This window comes from Aulonocara sp. 'chitande type north' Nkhata Bay, linkage group LG11 (assembly GCF_057382095.1).
Source record: "Aulonocara sp. 'chitande type north' Nkhata Bay isolate Kocher_YH1m ecotype deep benthic linkage group LG11, A_spYH_male_GT1.1, whole genome shotgun sequence".
Lineage (NCBI taxonomy): Eukaryota > Metazoa > Chordata > Actinopteri > Cichliformes > Cichlidae > Aulonocara > Aulonocara sp. 'chitande type north' Nkhata Bay.
Window position 1 is genome coordinate 37,678,950 of NC_141354.1, and position 19,492 is coordinate 37,698,441.

At 39.9% G+C, this 19,492-nt stretch overlaps 2 protein-coding genes across 2 annotated transcripts in view; one reads left to right on the forward strand and one right to left on the reverse strand.

The window, feature by feature from the left end:
- Positions 1-299: 299 nt before the first annotated feature.
- LOC147319757 (protocadherin-1-like) lies at positions 300-4,492 on the forward strand. Its single transcript, XM_086312518.1, has 2 exons — positions 300-524; positions 1,301-4,492. The coding sequence occupies exons 1-2, from the start codon at positions 300-302 to the stop codon at positions 3,032-3,034; spliced, it is 1,959 nt and encodes a 652-aa protein (XP_086168644.1). The 3' UTR covers positions 3,035-4,492.
- A 131-nt stretch (positions 4,493-4,623) lies between these two features.
- LOC147319758 (uncharacterized) overlaps positions 4,624-19,492 on the reverse strand; it is a 28,417-nt gene continuing 13,548 nt past the window's right edge. Inside the window, exons 16-33 of the mRNA XM_086312506.1 lie at positions 19,102-19,387; positions 18,687-18,730; positions 17,844-18,129; positions 17,291-17,334; positions 16,498-16,771; positions 16,066-16,115; positions 15,904-15,977; positions 15,513-15,727; positions 15,147-15,400; positions 14,358-14,510; positions 13,212-13,359; positions 11,523-11,552; positions 11,229-11,276; positions 9,287-9,334; positions 8,581-8,610; positions 6,483-6,526; positions 6,061-6,328; positions 4,624-5,575 (exon numbers count right to left, since the gene is read on the reverse strand). Coding sequence (XP_086168632.1) covers positions 5,571-5,575; positions 6,061-6,328; positions 6,483-6,526; positions 8,581-8,610; positions 9,287-9,334; positions 11,229-11,276; positions 11,523-11,552; positions 13,212-13,359; positions 14,358-14,510; positions 15,147-15,400; positions 15,513-15,727; positions 15,904-15,977; positions 16,066-16,115; positions 16,498-16,771; positions 17,291-17,334; positions 17,844-18,129; positions 18,687-18,730; positions 19,102-19,387 — 2,301 coding nt within the window. The 3' untranslated portion in view covers positions 4,624-5,570. The remainder of the gene's footprint in view (positions 5,576-6,060; positions 6,329-6,482; positions 6,527-8,580; positions 8,611-9,286; positions 9,335-11,228; positions 11,277-11,522; positions 11,553-13,211; positions 13,360-14,357; positions 14,511-15,146; positions 15,401-15,512; positions 15,728-15,903; positions 15,978-16,065; positions 16,116-16,497; positions 16,772-17,290; positions 17,335-17,843; positions 18,130-18,686; positions 18,731-19,101; positions 19,388-19,492) is intronic.

Genomic DNA, 19,492 nt, shown 5'->3' on the forward strand with positions numbered 1-19,492 from the left:
TTCCTCTGCTCATATTGCCTTTTTATAAAATCATTCTTTACTTTTAAAAGAACTTATTTCAACAGTGCACATAACAACAAACGTAATGCACTAACAAAAAGTAAATTGCATTATATTTCTTAACGTCAATATACGGGCCACAAGTAGAGGTGAGGGTGGGCCGCAAGTGGCTCCCGGGCTGCGAGTTTGAGAATGCTGTCCCAGCAACAGCAACAGTCTTAATTGGCACTGTGTGAACTGAATACAGAACACGAGTCTTAACCTGTTTCCTGTCTCTTTCAGTGCTGTCTGGCAGAGACATGACGGTGCTTAGGTGCAAAGTTCTGCTGTTTCTAGCCACCATCCTGGTGTCTTGCAGCTCTTCACCCACTCACCTGAACATCAGAGTAGATCGTGGGAAGCTGCTGAGGTCGAGCAGGTCAGTCACTGTGAGTCACCAGCAGGACAATGCTCCAGAGTTTGACAGAAGTCACTACGAGGCCGAACTCTTAGAAAACAGCCCGCTGGGACAGTCTGTGCTGCAGGTCAGTCCAAACACAGGATCATTTAGAATTATCATTTTATATAAACTAATAAAACAATCTGTTTGATCAAGGGACTGAATCACATATGCACCATATGTTCTCTGAATCCAGCTACCAAGTGTCAAATGTTCCTTGCAGCAGTGCCACGTCCACAAATAACTTCATTTAAAAACATTGGTGCTAATAATTCATCAATAAATGATGTCAAATGATTTCTACAGTATGTCCATGACCCAAATAACTTAAGTTTGGTTGTTTTGCTTAAAAGAAAAAACAAGGCGTACATAATTGTATCCCACTGGCAGATATTTTTTTTATTATAATTTTATTATTCTTTTATTTCCTATTATTTTAGTACTTGTATTATTTTAACAATTACAAGTAATTTAGTGCTAATTTTGGAGTGTTTTTAGGGACTTCTTTGCAAACTCTCCTGAGCTCCATCCCAGTTTTAAAGGTTAAATGACATTAAAAAAAAAACATTACTGTAAATCCCAGATGATCGTTGCACAAATGCTGTCAGTCAACACTCACTCTTTGAATTGCACGGACTGAATGCAATTAAAAAGAATAAAAGTAGCTGTGTAGACAGAAAGGCCTTCTAACATCCAGTGAAATATTTTGCTGACTGCTTGTACCTCCAGAAATATTAAGTAGGTTATTTTTCTCTTCTAGCCATGCAACTCCAAACTGGGTTCCTGCAAATTTTGTGGTTTTTGTTCTTGTCTTGGACAATGTGAGGCTGAATGAAGTGCCCATGTTTTTCTCCCTTGTAGGTCAGAGCCAGTCATGCAGACATTGCCATTGGAGAGATGGACTACAGCCTTCATCAAGTATCAGAGACTGTTCAAAGGCTTCTGCGCATTGACAGTGTGACAGGCATCATCTATGTGAAAGGCCTTGTGGATCGAGAGGAAGAAAGCATCCTCAAGTTGTTTGTGGTGGCCAGAGATCGTGACCCCAGTTCCAGGATGAAGAGTTCCAAAGTTCTGGTGACCATAAATGTCACAGATCAAAATGACAATGCACCGACCCTTAACATCCAAGGTATAGGCTTAGTAAAATACCAGGATGGTGTGACTAAGATTTCTGAGGACCTGCCTGTTGGTACACCAGTGGCACTGGTCCAGGTGTCAGACTGGGATGAAGGGGAAAATGCTGTGGTAACGTGCGCAGTTGATAGTGATGTTCCATTTCAGCTCCAGCCCGCGAGTGATCAGAAGGGCAAATACTTCCTGCAGACAACGACCCTGCTGGATTATGAGAGCGTTAAAAATTACAGTATTGAAATTGTTGCAGCGGATTCTGGAAGCCCAGCTCTGTCCAGCACTCTCTCCCTCAATGTCCAAGTTACAGACGTAAATGATAATGCACCGAACTTTTCCCCTGCAACGATTGAGGTGGACTTTCCAGAAAACAACTACAGAGGACAAAAATTACTGGATCTTGTGGCAACAGATCCAGATTCTGGCATAAATGGACAGCTTGTCTATAGCATCATTGATCGTTTTGTCAAAAGGCTCTTTGAAGTTGATGCCAACACCGGGGAGGTTCGTGTGAGAACCGTGCTGGATCGGGAAGAGAGGGACCGTTATGTGTTCTGTGTGGCAGCAGCAGACATGGGTGTTCCTAGTAAAACCGGCACTGCCACAATAATTGTAAATGTTCAAGATCAAAATGACAATGACCCTGTGTTTATACTCAAAGGCTACAGCTTTACTGCCGCAGAGAACATGCCTCCACCCAGTCGTGTTGGTGCAGTTGCTGTCTCAGATGCTGATAAGGATGAAAATTCCCACCTAAGACTGTTTGTGGAACCGGAAAATGGCATTTTTTTCATCCAAAATGGCACAGGAATCATCTTGTCTAGAATCTCCTTTGACCGTGAGAAGGAACGTTTCTACACGTTCCGCCTAAAGGCCGTGGATGGAGGTGACCCACCTCGATCCTCCTACGTGAGTGTGGTCATCAGTGTCTTAGATGAGAATGATAACGCTCCATATGTCACCAAACCAGACAACTCCTCCTACACATACCTATCATATTTCACCCCAGCAGGCACGTATGTGGAGGCAGTGAAGGCTGAGGACTCTGACACTGGGCTCAATGCTGAGCTGGACTATTTCAGTGTAGGTGGAAATCCACATGGTCTGTTTCAAATATCTCCCTACAATGGGCAGATCACACTGGCACAGGAAGTGACCGGCAAGCACAGTGGGCTACATCGGCTGGTAGTGAGAGTCTGTGATAAAGGCAGACCTCCTCTCTGCACCACTGCACTGGTCCACATTTTTATCAACGGTACCGAGTCCAACATCTCCCTCATTGAGGCGCTGGTCACAGAGAGCCTCTCCACCCCTTTGGAAAAGGATGTTGCCGGAGATCTATTAGGGAGCTCTGCTCTTGTTCGGCATAACAATATCCTGTACGGCAGCCTCGCAGGTATTGCTCATGTGATTCAGACATTCAGCTCTATAGTTTCTAATACGGCCAAAGAGGATTCCAACTAGAGTGGTTTAAAAATATATTTTACAATCAATCTGTCATGTCTCTGGGTCACGGAGCCAGTGCTTTATGTTATGAACTGTTAGTTCTGGTTATTATGATTTGTGATCTTCTTGTTATATTCGTAGTCTTTGATTAGGGTTTTCTGTGTTGCTTCCCCGTGCCTCGTCATGCCTGCATTGTCCCCAGCTGTGTCTCCCTCCTGTTTCTGTGAAGATTCTCAGTCATTATAGTCTAAGGAGCTTGGAAAGAAAAGCATCTGGACTTGAAGAGAAGTCCAGATGTTGCTTGAAGAGATTTCACTCTCATCCGAGAAGCTTTTTCAGTTTTAGAGTCAAATGTTGGAGAGTCCAACATTTAAACCCTATTGGAGTATCCCCCTCTTGTGGGGGATACTCCAATAGGGTTTAACCTCCTAGGGCCTGCCCTCCTAGGAGGTTAAATGTGGACATCCCATTTTGGGCCGTCTAGGCCAAAATACAAAATTTTGCCTGATAAAAAAGGGCCTGATATCCGCATACGAGGATGTTATACTGCCACTGTTCTATCAAAATTTAAAGCGAATGTCCTCATATGTGGATCTAATTTTTCTCAAAAACTAAGATCAGGCTAAAAACAAACTAATGTTATTCCACTTCCAGCCACACAGCTCATCGTGACACCTTCATTCACTGATTTCAAACAACTTTTAGAGTCTTCCAGTTCTGTCCTGTACGCTATATAAGCTGATTTTTCTTTCTAATCTTGTTTTTGACATATTCAATATCATGTACATGAAATCATTCATCCATCTGTCTGGTTGAGCCGCATTCTTGGTAATGTAGGAATCTACTTTTGACCAGGAATACGTGGAAAATGAAATATGATACTTCTCCATTTTGGGGGTGAAATGTAACTCACTGCATTGTTTTCATGTACTTCATGTGAGCATTTTCATCGTAGATGAATATATACTTTTACTCTACAATGACCTAACACCTTCACTGTGTTTAACTTTGTTAATGATTAAATAAGTGCTTCTTAAACATTGTTGTTTCAATGCATATTGTAGCGGGTCAGGGCTGTTCGGGGTTCTGTTTGTGATGGCAGCTACATTGTAGCCACAGCTGCCCTGGCAGAGGCGAGGCTGCCGGACACTGGCACCACTGGGCCCTCTGACCACCACCAGTAGGCAACGGGTGAAGTGTCTTGCCCAAAGGACAAAATGACCGAGACAGTCAGAGCCGGGGCTCGAACCGGCAACCTTCCGATTACAAGACGAACTGCAAACACTTGAGCCACGATCGCCCGTAAAGCTCAGCTCTCTCTTCACTACGATAGACAATATAGCCTCTGGATCGCTGCAGTCACAGCACCGATCCATCTGCATCGTTCATAATAGAATCTTATGTGTCTTTGTTTGTTGTTGTTTCTCTTTTTGTGAAAGATGCTGGAAGCCAAATTTCCCCCGGAGACAATAAAGACGGAACAGCTCTTCAGAGGCGATTATTCTAGTTTTTAAAATTAAGAAAACATTTTAAAATGATCGTCTTACAGTAAACAGACATCACTGTTGTAGCTATTTGTACAGCAGCTTTGACAAACAAGGCAGTGATTGGTTTAAAGTTCTTTATATCAGATAAAAGAATATTTTGAAAATAATTAGTAAAAAAGCAAAAAAACAAACACATACATGACAGTATCAAATTCTCAAATGTTTATCCAATTAAAAAATTCTCATTGATTAAAATATGACAAACAGACGTGTTGTAATCCTCAGTAACGTCAAACCTTCACCCAGTTGGTCCTGAAACTTTTCTCCTCCAGACGGAGCAACGACCACAAGAAGAGGGGAAAAGATCATGTTCAATATGAGCATCAAACAACAATATTTATATGAAGTATGAAGAATATGAACGAAGAAAAGCACAACAGGCTACCTGTAAAGTCTGTCACACACTGTACTGCTAGAAAAAACTGAATGTGCTGCTATGACAGAAGATATAGGAACTCACTGTAAAATCATCTCTTCGTGCTTCAGGATGCAGTCATTCTACATATGAGTAACAAAAAACAAACAAAACCACTAAAACAAATTCATTTCTTTTTACATTTCCTCTCATCGTCCACACAGCCACAGATACCAACATTGTCACATTAATAAAGAAAACATGTGGATAAATCTGATCATATTTTTAGCCCCATGTCACCAGTGAAAATATAATAATTTATCAGAGTTGATCAGTTCATGCAGCAAGCACCAAATCAAAGCCATGCTGTGTAGATTCACACAGATGTTGCTTTGCTCGCTGTCTGGATCAGGTGTGTGCAGGTAAAAGGGAAACATCATGGAGGCTCTGTGCAGGTTCACAGCTGCAACTCTGGAGTTTGAGGTTTAGAATCTCACGAATGTTAAAGTACAGATTCTGATCCATCGCCAGGACTAAGAGTGACGCATCTATCCTGCAGCAGGACAGCGAGCCCGAACAGAGAGTCAGAGACATAAAGAGTCCTGCAGCAGATGGTCAGACCCACAGACCTGATCTCAGCATCACGTTGATGTCAGTCTGAGAACACAGGAAGAGACGGAATAAAGAGGACAGAATCCAGGAGAACCAGGAAGAAGCTTCTAACAAACTACCCGTCTGTATGTACTTCCTTTAAAAACAAAACAATTTTTATAAGTAAAGTGCGCTCACACCAGATGGTGACTGATTAAGAATATATATAAAGATATTACTTTTGAAATCATTAAGTATTTGCAGTACTGTAACATCAGACATTCAGTCTGTACATTTAACAGTTACACTGATCATTCACTGATTTCCTTTCATCATTTTACTCAAACTCGTGGTAGAATTTTAAAGTTTAATCTCAAATCTGCTCCTAGATTACAAACCCTCCATGTTTCAAACTGAAGTCTCATCACTCTGAGTTCATACTACAGTCATGTACTGACTTTAAAATAAATGCGTGTTTTTAAGAACAGTGCATATATAAAGTTTTGACAGTAAAACATTAATGGAATAAATTACACCATTTAGTTTCTCACCTTTGGATCTCGAGCTCGTGTCTGACAACTTCTGCACCAGATCATTCCTGTTCATTTTCCTAAAAACCTCCTTGGTCACCTCCACAGTATGTTGGGTGTAGGCCCCGAACATCAGATCCACCAGGTCACAGATGTTGGCATCCTCCAGTTCGCTCTTTGGGATGGGTTTGAGCTCCACCAAAAGCCACTTGAACTTTTTAAGGTCCTTCTTTTCCAGATGTTCTAATATTTCCATAATCCGCTCTCTGTCTGATTGGACTGTTAACACCTGGGAACAAACAAAGTGATTTAATAATAACCTTCTTAGAGGATAACTGATAAGTAAACAAAACCATCACACATGATCATTTTTTAATAACAGGTATAAGTAATGAATTAAGTGAAGCTGTGGTGTGAGGACAGAATCATTTGGTTCTACTTACTTTCTGCATCTGTGCAGACAGATGTTTGTCCACAGTGTTTTCCTCTGAGAAAGGACATAAAAATGAGATTATCTTTACTTGTAAAGTTTTGTAATAAAATAAATACATGATACATAATAAATGAAACAACTTTTCTCTGTCACAAAATGCCCAATCAGCAAATCCTGAATCCATCACTCTCTATGTGTCATGGTCCTGGGCCATGTGGGCCCAGTATTCTTAGTTTTCATGTATTTTTGTATTTTGTTCTTTATTTAGGCCATGCTTCCTGGGTTGATCTGTTACGTTGTTCCTTATGTGTTTTCCCTTCGTGACTCTTACCCCCTGTGTGCCCCTCTGTGTATTTATGAGCCCTCGTCTCTCTTTGTGCTTTATTCTATGTTTTCCCCAGCCCGTTATGTCTGCGTTCTCCCCGTGCTCTCTCTCCTCCTGTTTGAACCTCTGTGTACTTCCTGCTTTACTTTGCCCATCTCCCATCAGTGTTACGTTCACTCCTGCCGTGTCTTGTTATGATTATCAGTGTCACCTGTGTTCCCCGTGTGCATCCACTTCCCCTGATCATCCCTCATGTGTATTTAGTCTCTGTGTTTCGTACAGTCTGTGTCGCGTCGTCTGTGTTCCCACCCTCCGTGTTTCCATGCCTGGTCTATTATATTCCAAGTCATAGCCTTACCTTAGTTTATTCCCAGTTTAGGTTTCTGTTTAGTTATTGCTCTTGTGCTGCCCTTATTCTGGTTTGCTTCTGTTGTATTCATCAGCCACAATAAAAGGCTCGCTTTTGTTTAAGTCCACTTCCTTATCACTCGTGTCTGCACCTGAGTCCTCCACGCACTTTCCACTCGGTCCGTCACAGCGGACCGTGACACTATGATCCAACAGCCAAGACTGACTCCAGACAAAGTGAAGGAAACGTTGCTGACAATCAGCTCACATCCAGGTGCTGATCACATCAGACCCTTCTTAATGATTCAGGCAGCCTTTCAAACATTTCCTGTCCAGCTGATATTATTGTGTTATGTAAATATAAGAATCCCAGCATCAGTGATATTAAATATGAACACTCTGAGATGTGGTCCACAGTAAGTAACCCTTAATAAGGACTGGCCCAGGTTGCAGTTTTTGTTGCTCTGCATGATTTTGATGAGTTCACAGGAAGGTGAGCGAGACAGAGAAATGTACACAGTGTGAGCACTTCAGTGCACCGTCTTGCTCCTCATCTTCTTCAGCCTCAGATTCAAACTCCACTCCAGTGTTTACTGTGGATCTTTCTGTAGAGTTTTATATCACATCTCTCCAACAGCTGCCACATTGCATGCAAGTATTGATGACATGATAAAACAGCCACAGACAGCTGTGAAATGTGTTGTTCTTGCAGAAGACTAAGGCTTACAGAGTTGCACCAGGAATGGTAATTTTTCTAGTACTGCTCATGTGATTAGGCAGAGGATCAATAGGGGGTCCTCGACCCTTTTGGGGACACTCCCATAGGGCTTAAAATCTGGGACGCTCCACCAGTCGCTCTTAGAACTGAAGAAGCTTCTGAAACGTCTTCAAGAAACTGAAAGACGTCCAGATGCTTTTCTTTCCGAGCTCCTTAGAACACCTGCTGACACTTCCAGTTTCCTGAACATCGTCCCCATTAAGGATAAAACTCTATCCCACCTGTCTTCAGTCAAGTCAGGGACACCAGTTCAGTGCTGCAAACAATAAATATCTGAGAATATCTCAAACTGATCGTCCTCATGTCCACAGAGCCAGCAGCTTCATACAGAAAATGGCACTATGTGGTTCAGTTCTATATTTGGCATTTTACCACAAGTTCTGTTGAATTCTTTAACATCTAAAAACATTCGTTAACTGGTGCTAAAAACTGGTGGTAAAAGTAGAACTGACTCGATTTATGCATTTTGACAGTCCAGTCAACAGCATCAGTAGATTTGGAAAAGCTGGTTGGTGCCATTGTTGAACAAGAGCTTATTCATTCATTCTCTGGCATTTTGCAGTACTTCAAATATGAGGTCAGCAACCAAAGGGAACCCACCACAGCCAAACACAAAGTGCAGTTCTTTTTATACACAAATCATGTGAAACATCTAACCTTGTACTTTACCACTTCTTTGGGATTCATCTGAAAGTGAAACAGATGAACCAGTAAAAATACAGAAACACAGTATTTACTGGGCTGATCTACCAGTAGGCGTTAGCTTTAATAATAACTGTCGTCTAGCTGAATACAGCCACAGATGATGTCGTCTTCACTGCCCTGCACTCTCTCTTCATACATGTGAAATATAACAAACTCTCTCTCAGCAGGCTGTTTGTGAAGCTGACTGGCAGACTCGTCACTCTGGTCTTCAGGAACACATCGTGCAACTGGATACTGGACTTCCTGTCAAACAGGCTGCTGTTCAGATTGTTAATCTTCATGAAGTTAGAAGACAACACAACCATCATCACTCTGTTGGAGGAAATCAGCTGTTCAGGAAAAAGCCTGGGACTCACAAACCCCTCCAGCATGATAAGGAAGTGATTCACAGAGGGCTGAATACATGAATATTATATTTATCTCTGTAAAGAAACAAATATAAGCAGGATTGAGTTTAGTGACTCGCTGCCACCGAGAGCTGAGAGACTGAGAGCTCCTCCTTTAGAATGAAAACTTGAAGACAGAACAAAGTATGTAAGCTAACGAAAAGTAAAATTGTGGCGGGAAAAAGGTGTGATTGACTGTTCACTAGGATTCATCAGCGTTCTATGTGTCACATTATATAAAACCACAGAACAGGTAATATTGATGAACCTACCAGCCGACTGAGAGCTGACAGCAGCTGCTCCCACTGAGGATCCTGCAGCTGTTAAAAATAACAAGGAAAGTTTTTAGTTTCTTAACAAATGTTCAAACTTTTTAACTTTCATTATGCTAGCAAACTGAAACATTAGAGACTCAGTGCCACCAAATTAAAACAATTAAACAACTACACCAAAGAATATTCCACTAAACTCTGGTCTACTAAAAAAAAAAAGAAAATCATTCATTTATAATATCAATAAAAGGTTGCTCTAAAGGTTATGAGGAAAATTTACTTCATTAAATTAATTGGTCTGATTATCTGCCATGATAACAGCAAACTAATAAAAATGTCTAATGGAAACACAGACTGTAGTTCCTCTGCTTTCCAACATTTTTACTTTTTAATGACTGCACTAGTGATCATTTCATTTGTTGGGCTCGTCAGTTAGTTATATTGCTAGAGACAGAAGGGCAGGCACGCAGACAAAGGCAGTTACAGGGAGGCGAGTCTCCCCACCAGCAGCTTAAACTGATTTCTGGTGATTACTACTAGAGTAATACTCTACAGTAAAACAGACCCCAAGCCTTTTGTTGGAGCTATTTGTTCTTATTTTTTATTATTTGGAAATTTGTTAAAGTTTGTTGTTAGTTTATTTATATTTTGGGGTTTATTTACAAGTTTATTTGTAGGTTAATATTTGTTTCAGTGTTTTGTTTGTTTGATGTTTGTTAAATTAGTCAGTAAGAGCTGTAGGGCCATTTTGTTTCTATAAATAAAGAGACTGGTATAGGACCAGCATGCACTGGGGTGGGACAATGGTTTTTTACCAGAGCAGGAGAAGCAGCAGGAAGTAACAAAAAAAAATGGATCTTGTTATTGCCAAACTGGATAAAATAAACCATAAAAACGCAACTTTCAAGTTTGACAGTGGACTTCTTTTGCCTGCGTACGAAATAGTATCTCAGTGCAGCAGTGGCTTGTGGACTTTTAATTGTGGGATGTTTGGTTTGTCAAACAAAAGGAATTGCCACTATAAAAAGTAAAAAACCTGCCCGTGGACAAAGGAATAATCTTTCATTAATGGATATGTTGGATATATGGATTTCAAGGATCACCGTCGAACTCGAATAAAAGTTACTGGATCGTCTGTGAGTACTCCCGACAGATTTGATGTTGAGGCCTGGATCAACATATCACTCGTTCATCAAAGCTGGTGAGTGATAATATTGTTTAAGCCGTAAAGGAAAACGGTGACGCTACTGGAGTTTAAAGACATTATTTCACTACAAAGACTGATGAACTGAGTTTGGATGTACTAAATTTGTGCATAATAGGATCGCTAATTGAAACATGCCAACGCCCTCTGTGGAAATGTTTGTTCGCTGCAATCAGCAGGTAAATTGATGTCATGTTTGCGCGTTATGCTATGGATTCTCAGTGTGCTGTGCATCTTTATAATGTTTGAAATAATCCAAGAGGACAATAAAAATGTCGGATATTAAGAGTAAACAAGAGGATAACACTCAGATGCAAGCAGAGAAAAGAAGCATCAAACTTACACCAAAAGGTTAAGGTCAAACCATAATCAAGTAAAAAAACAAAAATCCATATCCAGTAATACGACATGTGAGCAGCATGGAAGGAGATGTGCAACACACTTTTTATTTTTTCAGTTCACAATGATGCCATAAAGTTTTGAAGGCTTATAGAAGCCAAAGATTTCAGCCAATTCTGTCCAATCACATGGGTGAAGATGATCAAATACACCATCTTAGTATGTAATACTTCAAGGTCAAAGGTCAGGGTCATGCCATACAGGACAAAGCTTCAGTTTCAATTTAATCATCTCTAAAATTTAAAGCAACATCTTAGTCATTGGGGAACATAAGTACAGTTAGTACTGATCAGTTTTCTGTTTCATTATATAAAACTCAGTTAATATTGATGAACCTACCAGCCGACTGAGAGCTGACAGCAGCTGCTCCCACTGAGGATCCTGCAGCTGTTAAAAATAACAAGGAAAGTTTTTAATTTCTTAACAAATGTTCAAACTCCTTAACTTTCATTATGCCAGCAAACTGAAACATTAGAGACTCAGTGCCACAAATTAAAACAATTAAACAACTACACCAAAGAATATTCCACTCAACTCTGGTCTACTTAAAAAACAAAAGAAGAAGAATAAAATCATTCATTTATAATCTGAGTAAAAGGTTCGTCTAAATGCTCCTTTCGTGTGATATCTTACCTTCGGCTTGACCAGACTCTGGATGGTCATCTGGAATTCAAGAAAAATCAAAATATGGATACTTGACATTAGAGTTAAATATGAAAGTTTCATCTGAATAAAGCCGAGTGTTCAAGCAGCTGGTTGCCATGGGAACCCATTCTCTGAAACGCTCTATGCACTGTTGTTGAGCTAATCTGAAGGCCACGTGAAGTTTGTAGCGACTGACTCTGCAGAAAGTTGGAGGCCTCTGTGATTTTACGTGGCCCGTCACTTTGTGGCTGATTGGCTGTCGTTCTTTGTTATAATACCACTAATATATGATTACATATGTGAGTATATGTCCAGTGTGTACAGGTACATATGTCATATATATCATAGAAAATCCACAACATTAGTCCTGTGGTGAAATTCCCTTGCTACAAAATATTATACATACAGTCAGCTGTACTTCTATATACTAAATATATACTTATACTGGAGTATTTTTTCTACTCGTTCAAAATCACAAGATCCAAATATTTAGGTCAAAGATTATCTTCAATTATATTAATGAAGTTTGTGCCCTTTATTGTACAAACACATGCTGATCAATACTGTTTGAAAATGTACTAGTTAGGATCAATAAGTAACCTTTGACTGTGTTATGGCCAACGGTGACTGGTTCAAACAAAGGTTACTTTGGCACTGCTAAAGTATGCGCATAGGACACTTTCTCTGCGTTTATCTGTAGCGCCTCACGCTGTGTCCAGCCCTTTCGATGCCTATACGGCAAACAAACCTGCCCCCTGTGCGTGAAGCTGGGATTCTGGTTCTCACCTCAGCCACCAGAAGGCAAGAAAAACCTTTACTCGGCATAGAAAGCAGCTTACGTCTGGCATGCGTACCTGACAAAATTGTCAAATTGATTAACTGTTAACTGCCATTTTCTCATCAAACGGACAAAGTGAGCCAATTCAATGATGGATGTAAAAGTTATGGGGCAGGGTCAGAAAGTTATGCATCATACGTGGAAGATGAAAAGAAAGAACAAAGGATGAAAGAGTACCCAACGGCAGGCGGAGGGGTCACTGATCCCATATAAGAGGAGGGTCGATATGCCCCGCTCTGCTGCTTCTTCCCTGTCTGTCTGTTGTGTGTCTGTGCTGTTTGTGCTTTGAGGCTCTACACTCCGGGGTTGCTTCGCTTTGCTTGTTCACTTTTTCTGTCATCCTGGTTTATTGTACTGATTTCTGCTGTTCATATGACACTGTTTAATAAACTCTGTTCTAAGAATTCTACTCTTTTCCAGAGGATCTTTTTGAGTGATTGGATCTTAACTGGATCTGAAAAGCTGGACGTCCACAGCATTGGTGGGATAAGGTTATCATACTGGCTTCAAAATGTGCGACTCGACACTTGTTGCACAGGTGGCGTCTTATCACAGGACCACTGAACTGCTGAGAACGAGTGATTCTTTCACATGTTTGTAGAAGAGTCTGCATGTCTTAGTGCTGATTTTATACACCTGAGGCCACGGAAGCGATTTTAACACATGAATGAAAGGATGTGGATGAGCGAGTGAATACTTTTGGAAACAGTGTCAATCAAACTGCTGCAGACTCTTTTAAGTTTGATGGAAAAAAAAACATCTTACATTTGACATTTTATGACATACAGTATTTCTTATATTAGTAACAGTGTGGGTAATATTGCTTCATAACCACTGACCTGCTTGAATTTCACATTCCCATAGTGGCTCATCAGCTGGTTCACCATCAGCTGGGTGAGTGTGCACCAGTGTAAGTATGAGTTTACTGCCTGGATTCTTAACGTACACCTCATAGAAGTTTTGCCTATTATATCTGAGGGTTAACTCCTGTGTTTGAAAAACAAAACAAAAGAACTTTAAAATACCTCTGTGAGCACACACACACACACACACACACACACACACACACACACACACACACACACACACACACACACACACACACACAGTTGTGGTTCTTACATCTGGCTATTAGTACAGAAATGGAGCCTCCAAGTTTTACATTTTACTTTTTAAATCTTCTTATTTAAATATATTTGATGGACAAAGTGTAGGTAAGAGACTAAAGATAAAAAGACAGTTTATCTGTGGACTTGTGATATTATTTAGATGCAGTAAGACAGATGTAAGTGATTTTCAGTCAAAACAATGTTGAGGCTCAGACTTTGAGTTTTTTAAATATGCTCTAATATGACCTGAGCACTTGCCCTTTGACCTTGTTCACATCAAGAGTTTCATAATAAACTAAAACTAAAACAAAAATACCCAGAAAAATGTGAACTGGCATAAAAACATAATGACCTACAGACCTTTTTACTCAGTTTAATCACATTTGTTTTCGTTTTTTTTAATTATTATTCTTTTTAAATACACAACTTCTTACTTTCCTTATCTATCAGGTCATTTTGGGAAAAGGTGATGGCATTTAAATGAGCCATTTAACAAATAGCAGCACACTAATATAATTACTTTGCAACTCAATGTTTGAACTTAAGAGTTTTAGGATTTTCTTCAGAACTTGATTTTCCTGAAACACTAATGTTGACTTTTACCATTATTTTATGTTCTTCAGGTAAAACTATCATCAGCACCTGAAGAAGACTGAAATACAGCATCAAACACTGCTGTGTTAAAGTGTGTGCAGCTGTGCTAACAAAGACAGCTGATAGTCCCTGGTGTGATGGCCCTCACCTCACTGACTCAGCCAATGCAAAGACACACGTATGTTTCAGAGCAGCCGTGTCATTCTGGCTAAAATAAGGCCTGATGTGTTTTCTGCCAACAAGGTTTCGATCCACATGTAGCACAAACTTTACAAACTTTACCTTCGGCTGAATTTTTGCACTTGTGTTGTCGGCTTTGAGGCTGAAAAGACGCTCGGTTTGCAGGTACTGGTCTGGGGGATGCTTTATGATTTTTTTAAAGTTCAAATGGGATTTTGTCTCATCATTTTTCTCACGATATTTCTCAGCAATTTCCTGTTTAAGAAAAAAAAAGGAAACAAAAAAGCAAAGTAATCAAAAATAGGGGTTAACTTTACACCAACTTACACCATCTGTGTTTGAAATGACATTTATAACCAAGCAATAAGATTTTTGTGAGAGAGTATTATGGTCTGCTGGAAAAGAAAAAGGGAGGAAAAAGTCACATTAATGAGAATAAAGTCAGAGATTGTTGTGAAATATTGTGTCAAACTCTGAGAGGGAGAGTATCACCATGTGAAGGTGATCAATATTTTGCATCTTCATGGGTGCTTTGTGAACTCTCGGGTTAATAACAAGTGACTAATTTTTAATAATCAGAGTTTTGTTATATGAAGTCTGTATGATGTAATATTATAAACTCTGGTCTGGATCCAAATAATCTCCAGATTACAGTGAAGAGATTTATCAGCAAAGTGACTCTCACAGGTGCTGCTGATGTTAAAAGAAAAACTATGATTAAAAAATATTCTTATAATCAAACAGAAGAGATTTATTGTAGCAATAGAGACATTTTTACAATTGGCTTCAATATAAAACACATTTTTCTTTCAGTGTCTCTTTTGTCTTTTGTCAGTCGGTCCTAATGTTTGGAATCTTGTCCTGTTTCACATCATTAAGATGTTCAGTTACCTGTTCCAGAGCAGGATCCTGTCGTATCAGGTAGACGTGGAGTTTGAGGAACGATGTGTTGGGTTTATAGTACATCAACATGTAACAGCTGATTTTTGGAGGAAATATGAAACGTATCAGAGCCGCTATCATCGAGAAATGTGGCTCAGTTAACTTGACATGTGTTGGTGTGACCTCAGACACTTTTTCCACAACATCTCCACAGTCATCTATGTGAAGGACTGCAAACGTGTCCAATATGTCAGGGATGTCATCTGCAGGAGAACACAACAACACAAACATGGTGAGAAGAACAGTTTATAACAGTTTGTGCGCTCACTGTCAGAAATGTCAAACATCTGAAAGTCTTCCTTCATGTCCTCTTACCGATGCAGATCCAGTGCGGCAGGTGAACTTCATTTAACTTCCCAGCAGTGACTGTGACGTCCATCAGAGGACCTGCAGGCATGTATTGTCTGCTCTCCATCCTCTCCATGTGTCCCTCCCAAGATCTAAACTGGTACTGAAAGCTGGTCTTTCCCTTACAGACCCAGCGCAAGCCCGACACTCTGCATTCAAAGTGTCCTGCTACAGACTGAAGGCTGAAACAGGAATTAAATACACACTCATGAAGGAACAACAGAGTGAATGGAAACACAGAGAGTAGTCGTGTGAATCGGATGCAAAATGAAGAATTTCCTCTGGGAATAAATCCAAAGCTGAACTGTTTCCTGTAGTTCCAGTTTGCTGTGCTGCAGCATTCAGGAAGTTGATTTACCTGTAAGTTGGAGCCTCGTCTGCATCTGTACTGTTCACCTCAGGTTCAAGATTAGTCCAATCACTGCAGTCCTGCTGCAGAGGACAGTCTCTTTAGTCAATAAGTACACATGTTTATAAAGAAAGAAACTTTAGCAATAAATGGATGAATGGAAGGGATTACCGTCAGGCTCTGACAACCTTCAAGCTCTGAACTTCTTTCAGTTTTTCGTCCTTGTTGAGACACAAAGAATTCAAATGAATGATGTTATGCTGACATATAAAATCATCCTCTAACTGTCTACATGTTTGCTGTTTGATCACTTTATGCTGTGCAGTGCTGCTTCAACATCAGAACAACATGTTCAGCAGGACGTGCAGCTGAGTGACGTCTAAGATGATCAAAAGCTGATGAATCCAAATATTCTCACCAGTGATGTCAGAACAAGACAGAGACAGAGAGAAAGGTTGGATTCAGCTCTGATGATTTATGCAAAGTTATTTTTGTACGTCTGTTGTGTTTCCTGTTTATTTTAATGTTTGTTGAGTAGAAGTTGTTTAAACAGGTTTATTGTAAATTATGAAAATCTGTTTATTAAACTTTGTTTGGTCTCACCTGAGCTGCTCTCTGACAGCCTCAGCATCAGATCAGGTCTGTTCATGTCTGTTAAAACCTCCATGGTCGCCTCCACAGACTGATGACCAAGTTTATCCACCATCAGATTCACAAGGTCTTCTGTCCTGTTTTGACACCGGTAACTCTCCATTTGTGGCAGGCTCATCTTAAAGCACGTGAACGGCAGCAACTGCTTGAATTTCTTTAGATCCTTTTGACTGAATTCATTCAGTGTTTCCAAGAGAATCTGTCTGACAGCTTCCTGTTCTTTTTCCTGTAAAACCAAAACAATGTATTAAGTTACTGTATAATATCTCTGTTGGACGATTTAAAGATTTATTTTTATTTAATTTCCAGAGAAACTGAAATAGAAATATCAAATATTAATAAAAAGATGTCTTCATTAATATTTATGTTTCAGAACGATCACCGACGAGACAGCTGGCGGTTTTGATATTTAACTTTGTGTATTTATGAACTTTAGTTTCATGAAAAAAATTGTTTCCTTTCCATCAGTACTAAAACCTAAATGTCCTTTTTTCTGGAATTAAAGTCTTTGTAAAGTTAAAGACAAAGAAAAATCTAAAGATGTCATTTCCTGGTTTTATCGTCAGGAGTAGATCCTTCACTCTGTCGTCAGTGGAAACATTATTGCTGCAGACTCCACATTAACACTGTGAGAAGCATCCAGTTTCAAAGATGCTTCGTCTGTTTCATCGTGTTTAATGTTCAAGATGAGGATGATTTACAGCCTGAATCTACTGAATGAAAGCTGAGTTAGAGTCACACTCACTCTCTTCAACAGTGCAGCTCCATGTTCATCCACAGAGTGTTTCTCTGAGGAGGAAAGACATTTACCATCAACTCTGAGGATTCAAACATCATCACACATCCAAGTAGAATCAGCCTTCAGACGACACAGATGATTTAAAAGAGAAAATCATGTGAAACTAAATAAAATGACATAAGAACCCAACAAAGAAACCCTCCATCCTGTCCAACCAAAGTAACTGGGGGTTCCCAGCTGTGATAATGAGAGAGGGTACACCTGTCCACCTCAGGTTTTAAACAGACAGACAACCTTTCACACCCACATTTAATTTAGAACCAGCAATAAAGCCAACAAGCATGTGTTTGGACTGGAAACCAGAGCACTCTGAGGAAAAGCATGCAGGCACAGGGAGAACATGCAAACTCCACACAGAAAGGTTCCAGCCAACCAGGAGGCTCAAACACACAACCTTCATGCTGTGAGGACACAGTGCTAACCACTGCACCACCATGACACCACCAACACAAAAACCTGTTGATGACACAGAGTTTACACTCATGCATGTTGGTCTTACCTCTGGATGCTGAGCTGCTCTCTGGTAACTTCTGCACCAGATCAGTTCTGTTCATGTGCATGAAAACTTCTCTGGTCACCTCCACAGACTGATGACCACGTTCATCCACCATCAGATTCATTATATCTGCTCTGACTAATGATCGATTCAACCTCCACGAGAAGAATGACAGATTCCTCCAAGGAAGGATCGTCTGCAGGATCCTCTTAAATGTCTCGAGCTCCTCACGACTCAAATCATTCAAAGTTTCTAAAAGCAGATGTTTAACAGCTGCCATTGTTGCCAACTGGAACAATAAACACAATCACGGGGTCACATATTTATTTAGCCAAACACAAGCATCTATTTACTAGTTGCGGTACGTTTATGAAAAAAATGAAGAAAATCTAAAACTGTGATCCACTTTTATGGGTTTGAATACTTTTTCTTTACAGGCTGCAGTTCTTCTCTCACTGTGCAGATAAAAACTGAAATATATCCATCAAGAATCTTTCCCTGATTTCACATCATCTTTCATTCTTTATTAATATTTGTAAGTAGAATAAAGTTTCCTGTTTAAGCTGAAAGTGTTTGATGTTTTCAGATTTCTCTGTCCTGTTGAAGAGTCAGGACAAATGTACATGCTGACACTTCCTCAGCTCATCCTCAGTGGTAAAGACATCCTGACATTAGTGTTGCAGAAAATTACTGCTGAAGAAGTCAAACTGAATGAAGCTTCAGTTTGTCACAAACATCCAGCAGAAATCATGAGAAAAATGAGTCAACATGAGAACTGATGATACTTTAGTCCTCTGACTTTCAGCCTGCTGTCTTGTACTGAATCAGAGATGTGACATGACTCACTTTGTGGATCAGTGCAGAGCGTCGTTCATCCACAGAGTGTTTCTCTGAGGAGAAAAGTGCTCAAAGTCACTCATGACAAACACATTTAACAACTAACTGACAATTATTCAGGAAATATGACTTTGGAAAAATGGACAATATGCAGAATTACACTGAAACCTCCTCAGCAATAATAAACAGTATGAAGGAGTCATTTTTACTCCTCCTCACAAAGTATTTGGATTTAATCTGGTCTCATTTTTATGTATTTATTGAAGTAGATTTTTCCAGAACAGCCATAAAATATGTTTTAAAGATGTGTTTTTTGTCTTTATTACAAATATTATTTATAAAGTCAGAGAAGACTTTAGTCAGACGTTTATGAGACATGAAAACAGTTTTATGACTTTAATGAGTTTTGATTTTGTTGTCTTACTTCGAGGCAGTGAGCTGCAGTCTGACAGCCTCTGAGCCAGATCAGTCCTCTTCATCTTCTTTAAGACCTCCATGGTCTTCTCCACTGACTGTTGGCCGTAAGTCTGCACCATCAGAAACACTGTGTGCTGCAGGTCTGTCCTCATGTACCACATCCATGAGAAGACTGAGTAATATTTGTGAAGATGAATTTGTCGCAGGTTCTTATTGAACTCCCTGAGCTCCGGCTCATTGAGACCATCCAGAGCTTCCAGCAGCAGCTCAATAACAGACTCCATCGTTTCTACCTGGAAAATTCAAAGAAAATGTTCATGAGATAAATGTGACATTTCTCACTTTCAGGTTTGTTTGTTTTCTCATCAACACTTTACAAATGTAGATGTGTTTAGATG

Coding starts and splice junctions, on each gene's coding strand:
- LOC147319757 (XM_086312518.1), top strand. CDS start 300: ATGACGGTGCTTAGGTGCAAAGTTCTGCTGTTTCTAGCCACCATCCTG. Junction 525..1,300: donor TGGGACAGTCTGTGCTGCAG/GTCAGTCCAAAC, acceptor TCTCCCTTGTAG/GTCAGAGCCAGTCATGCAGA.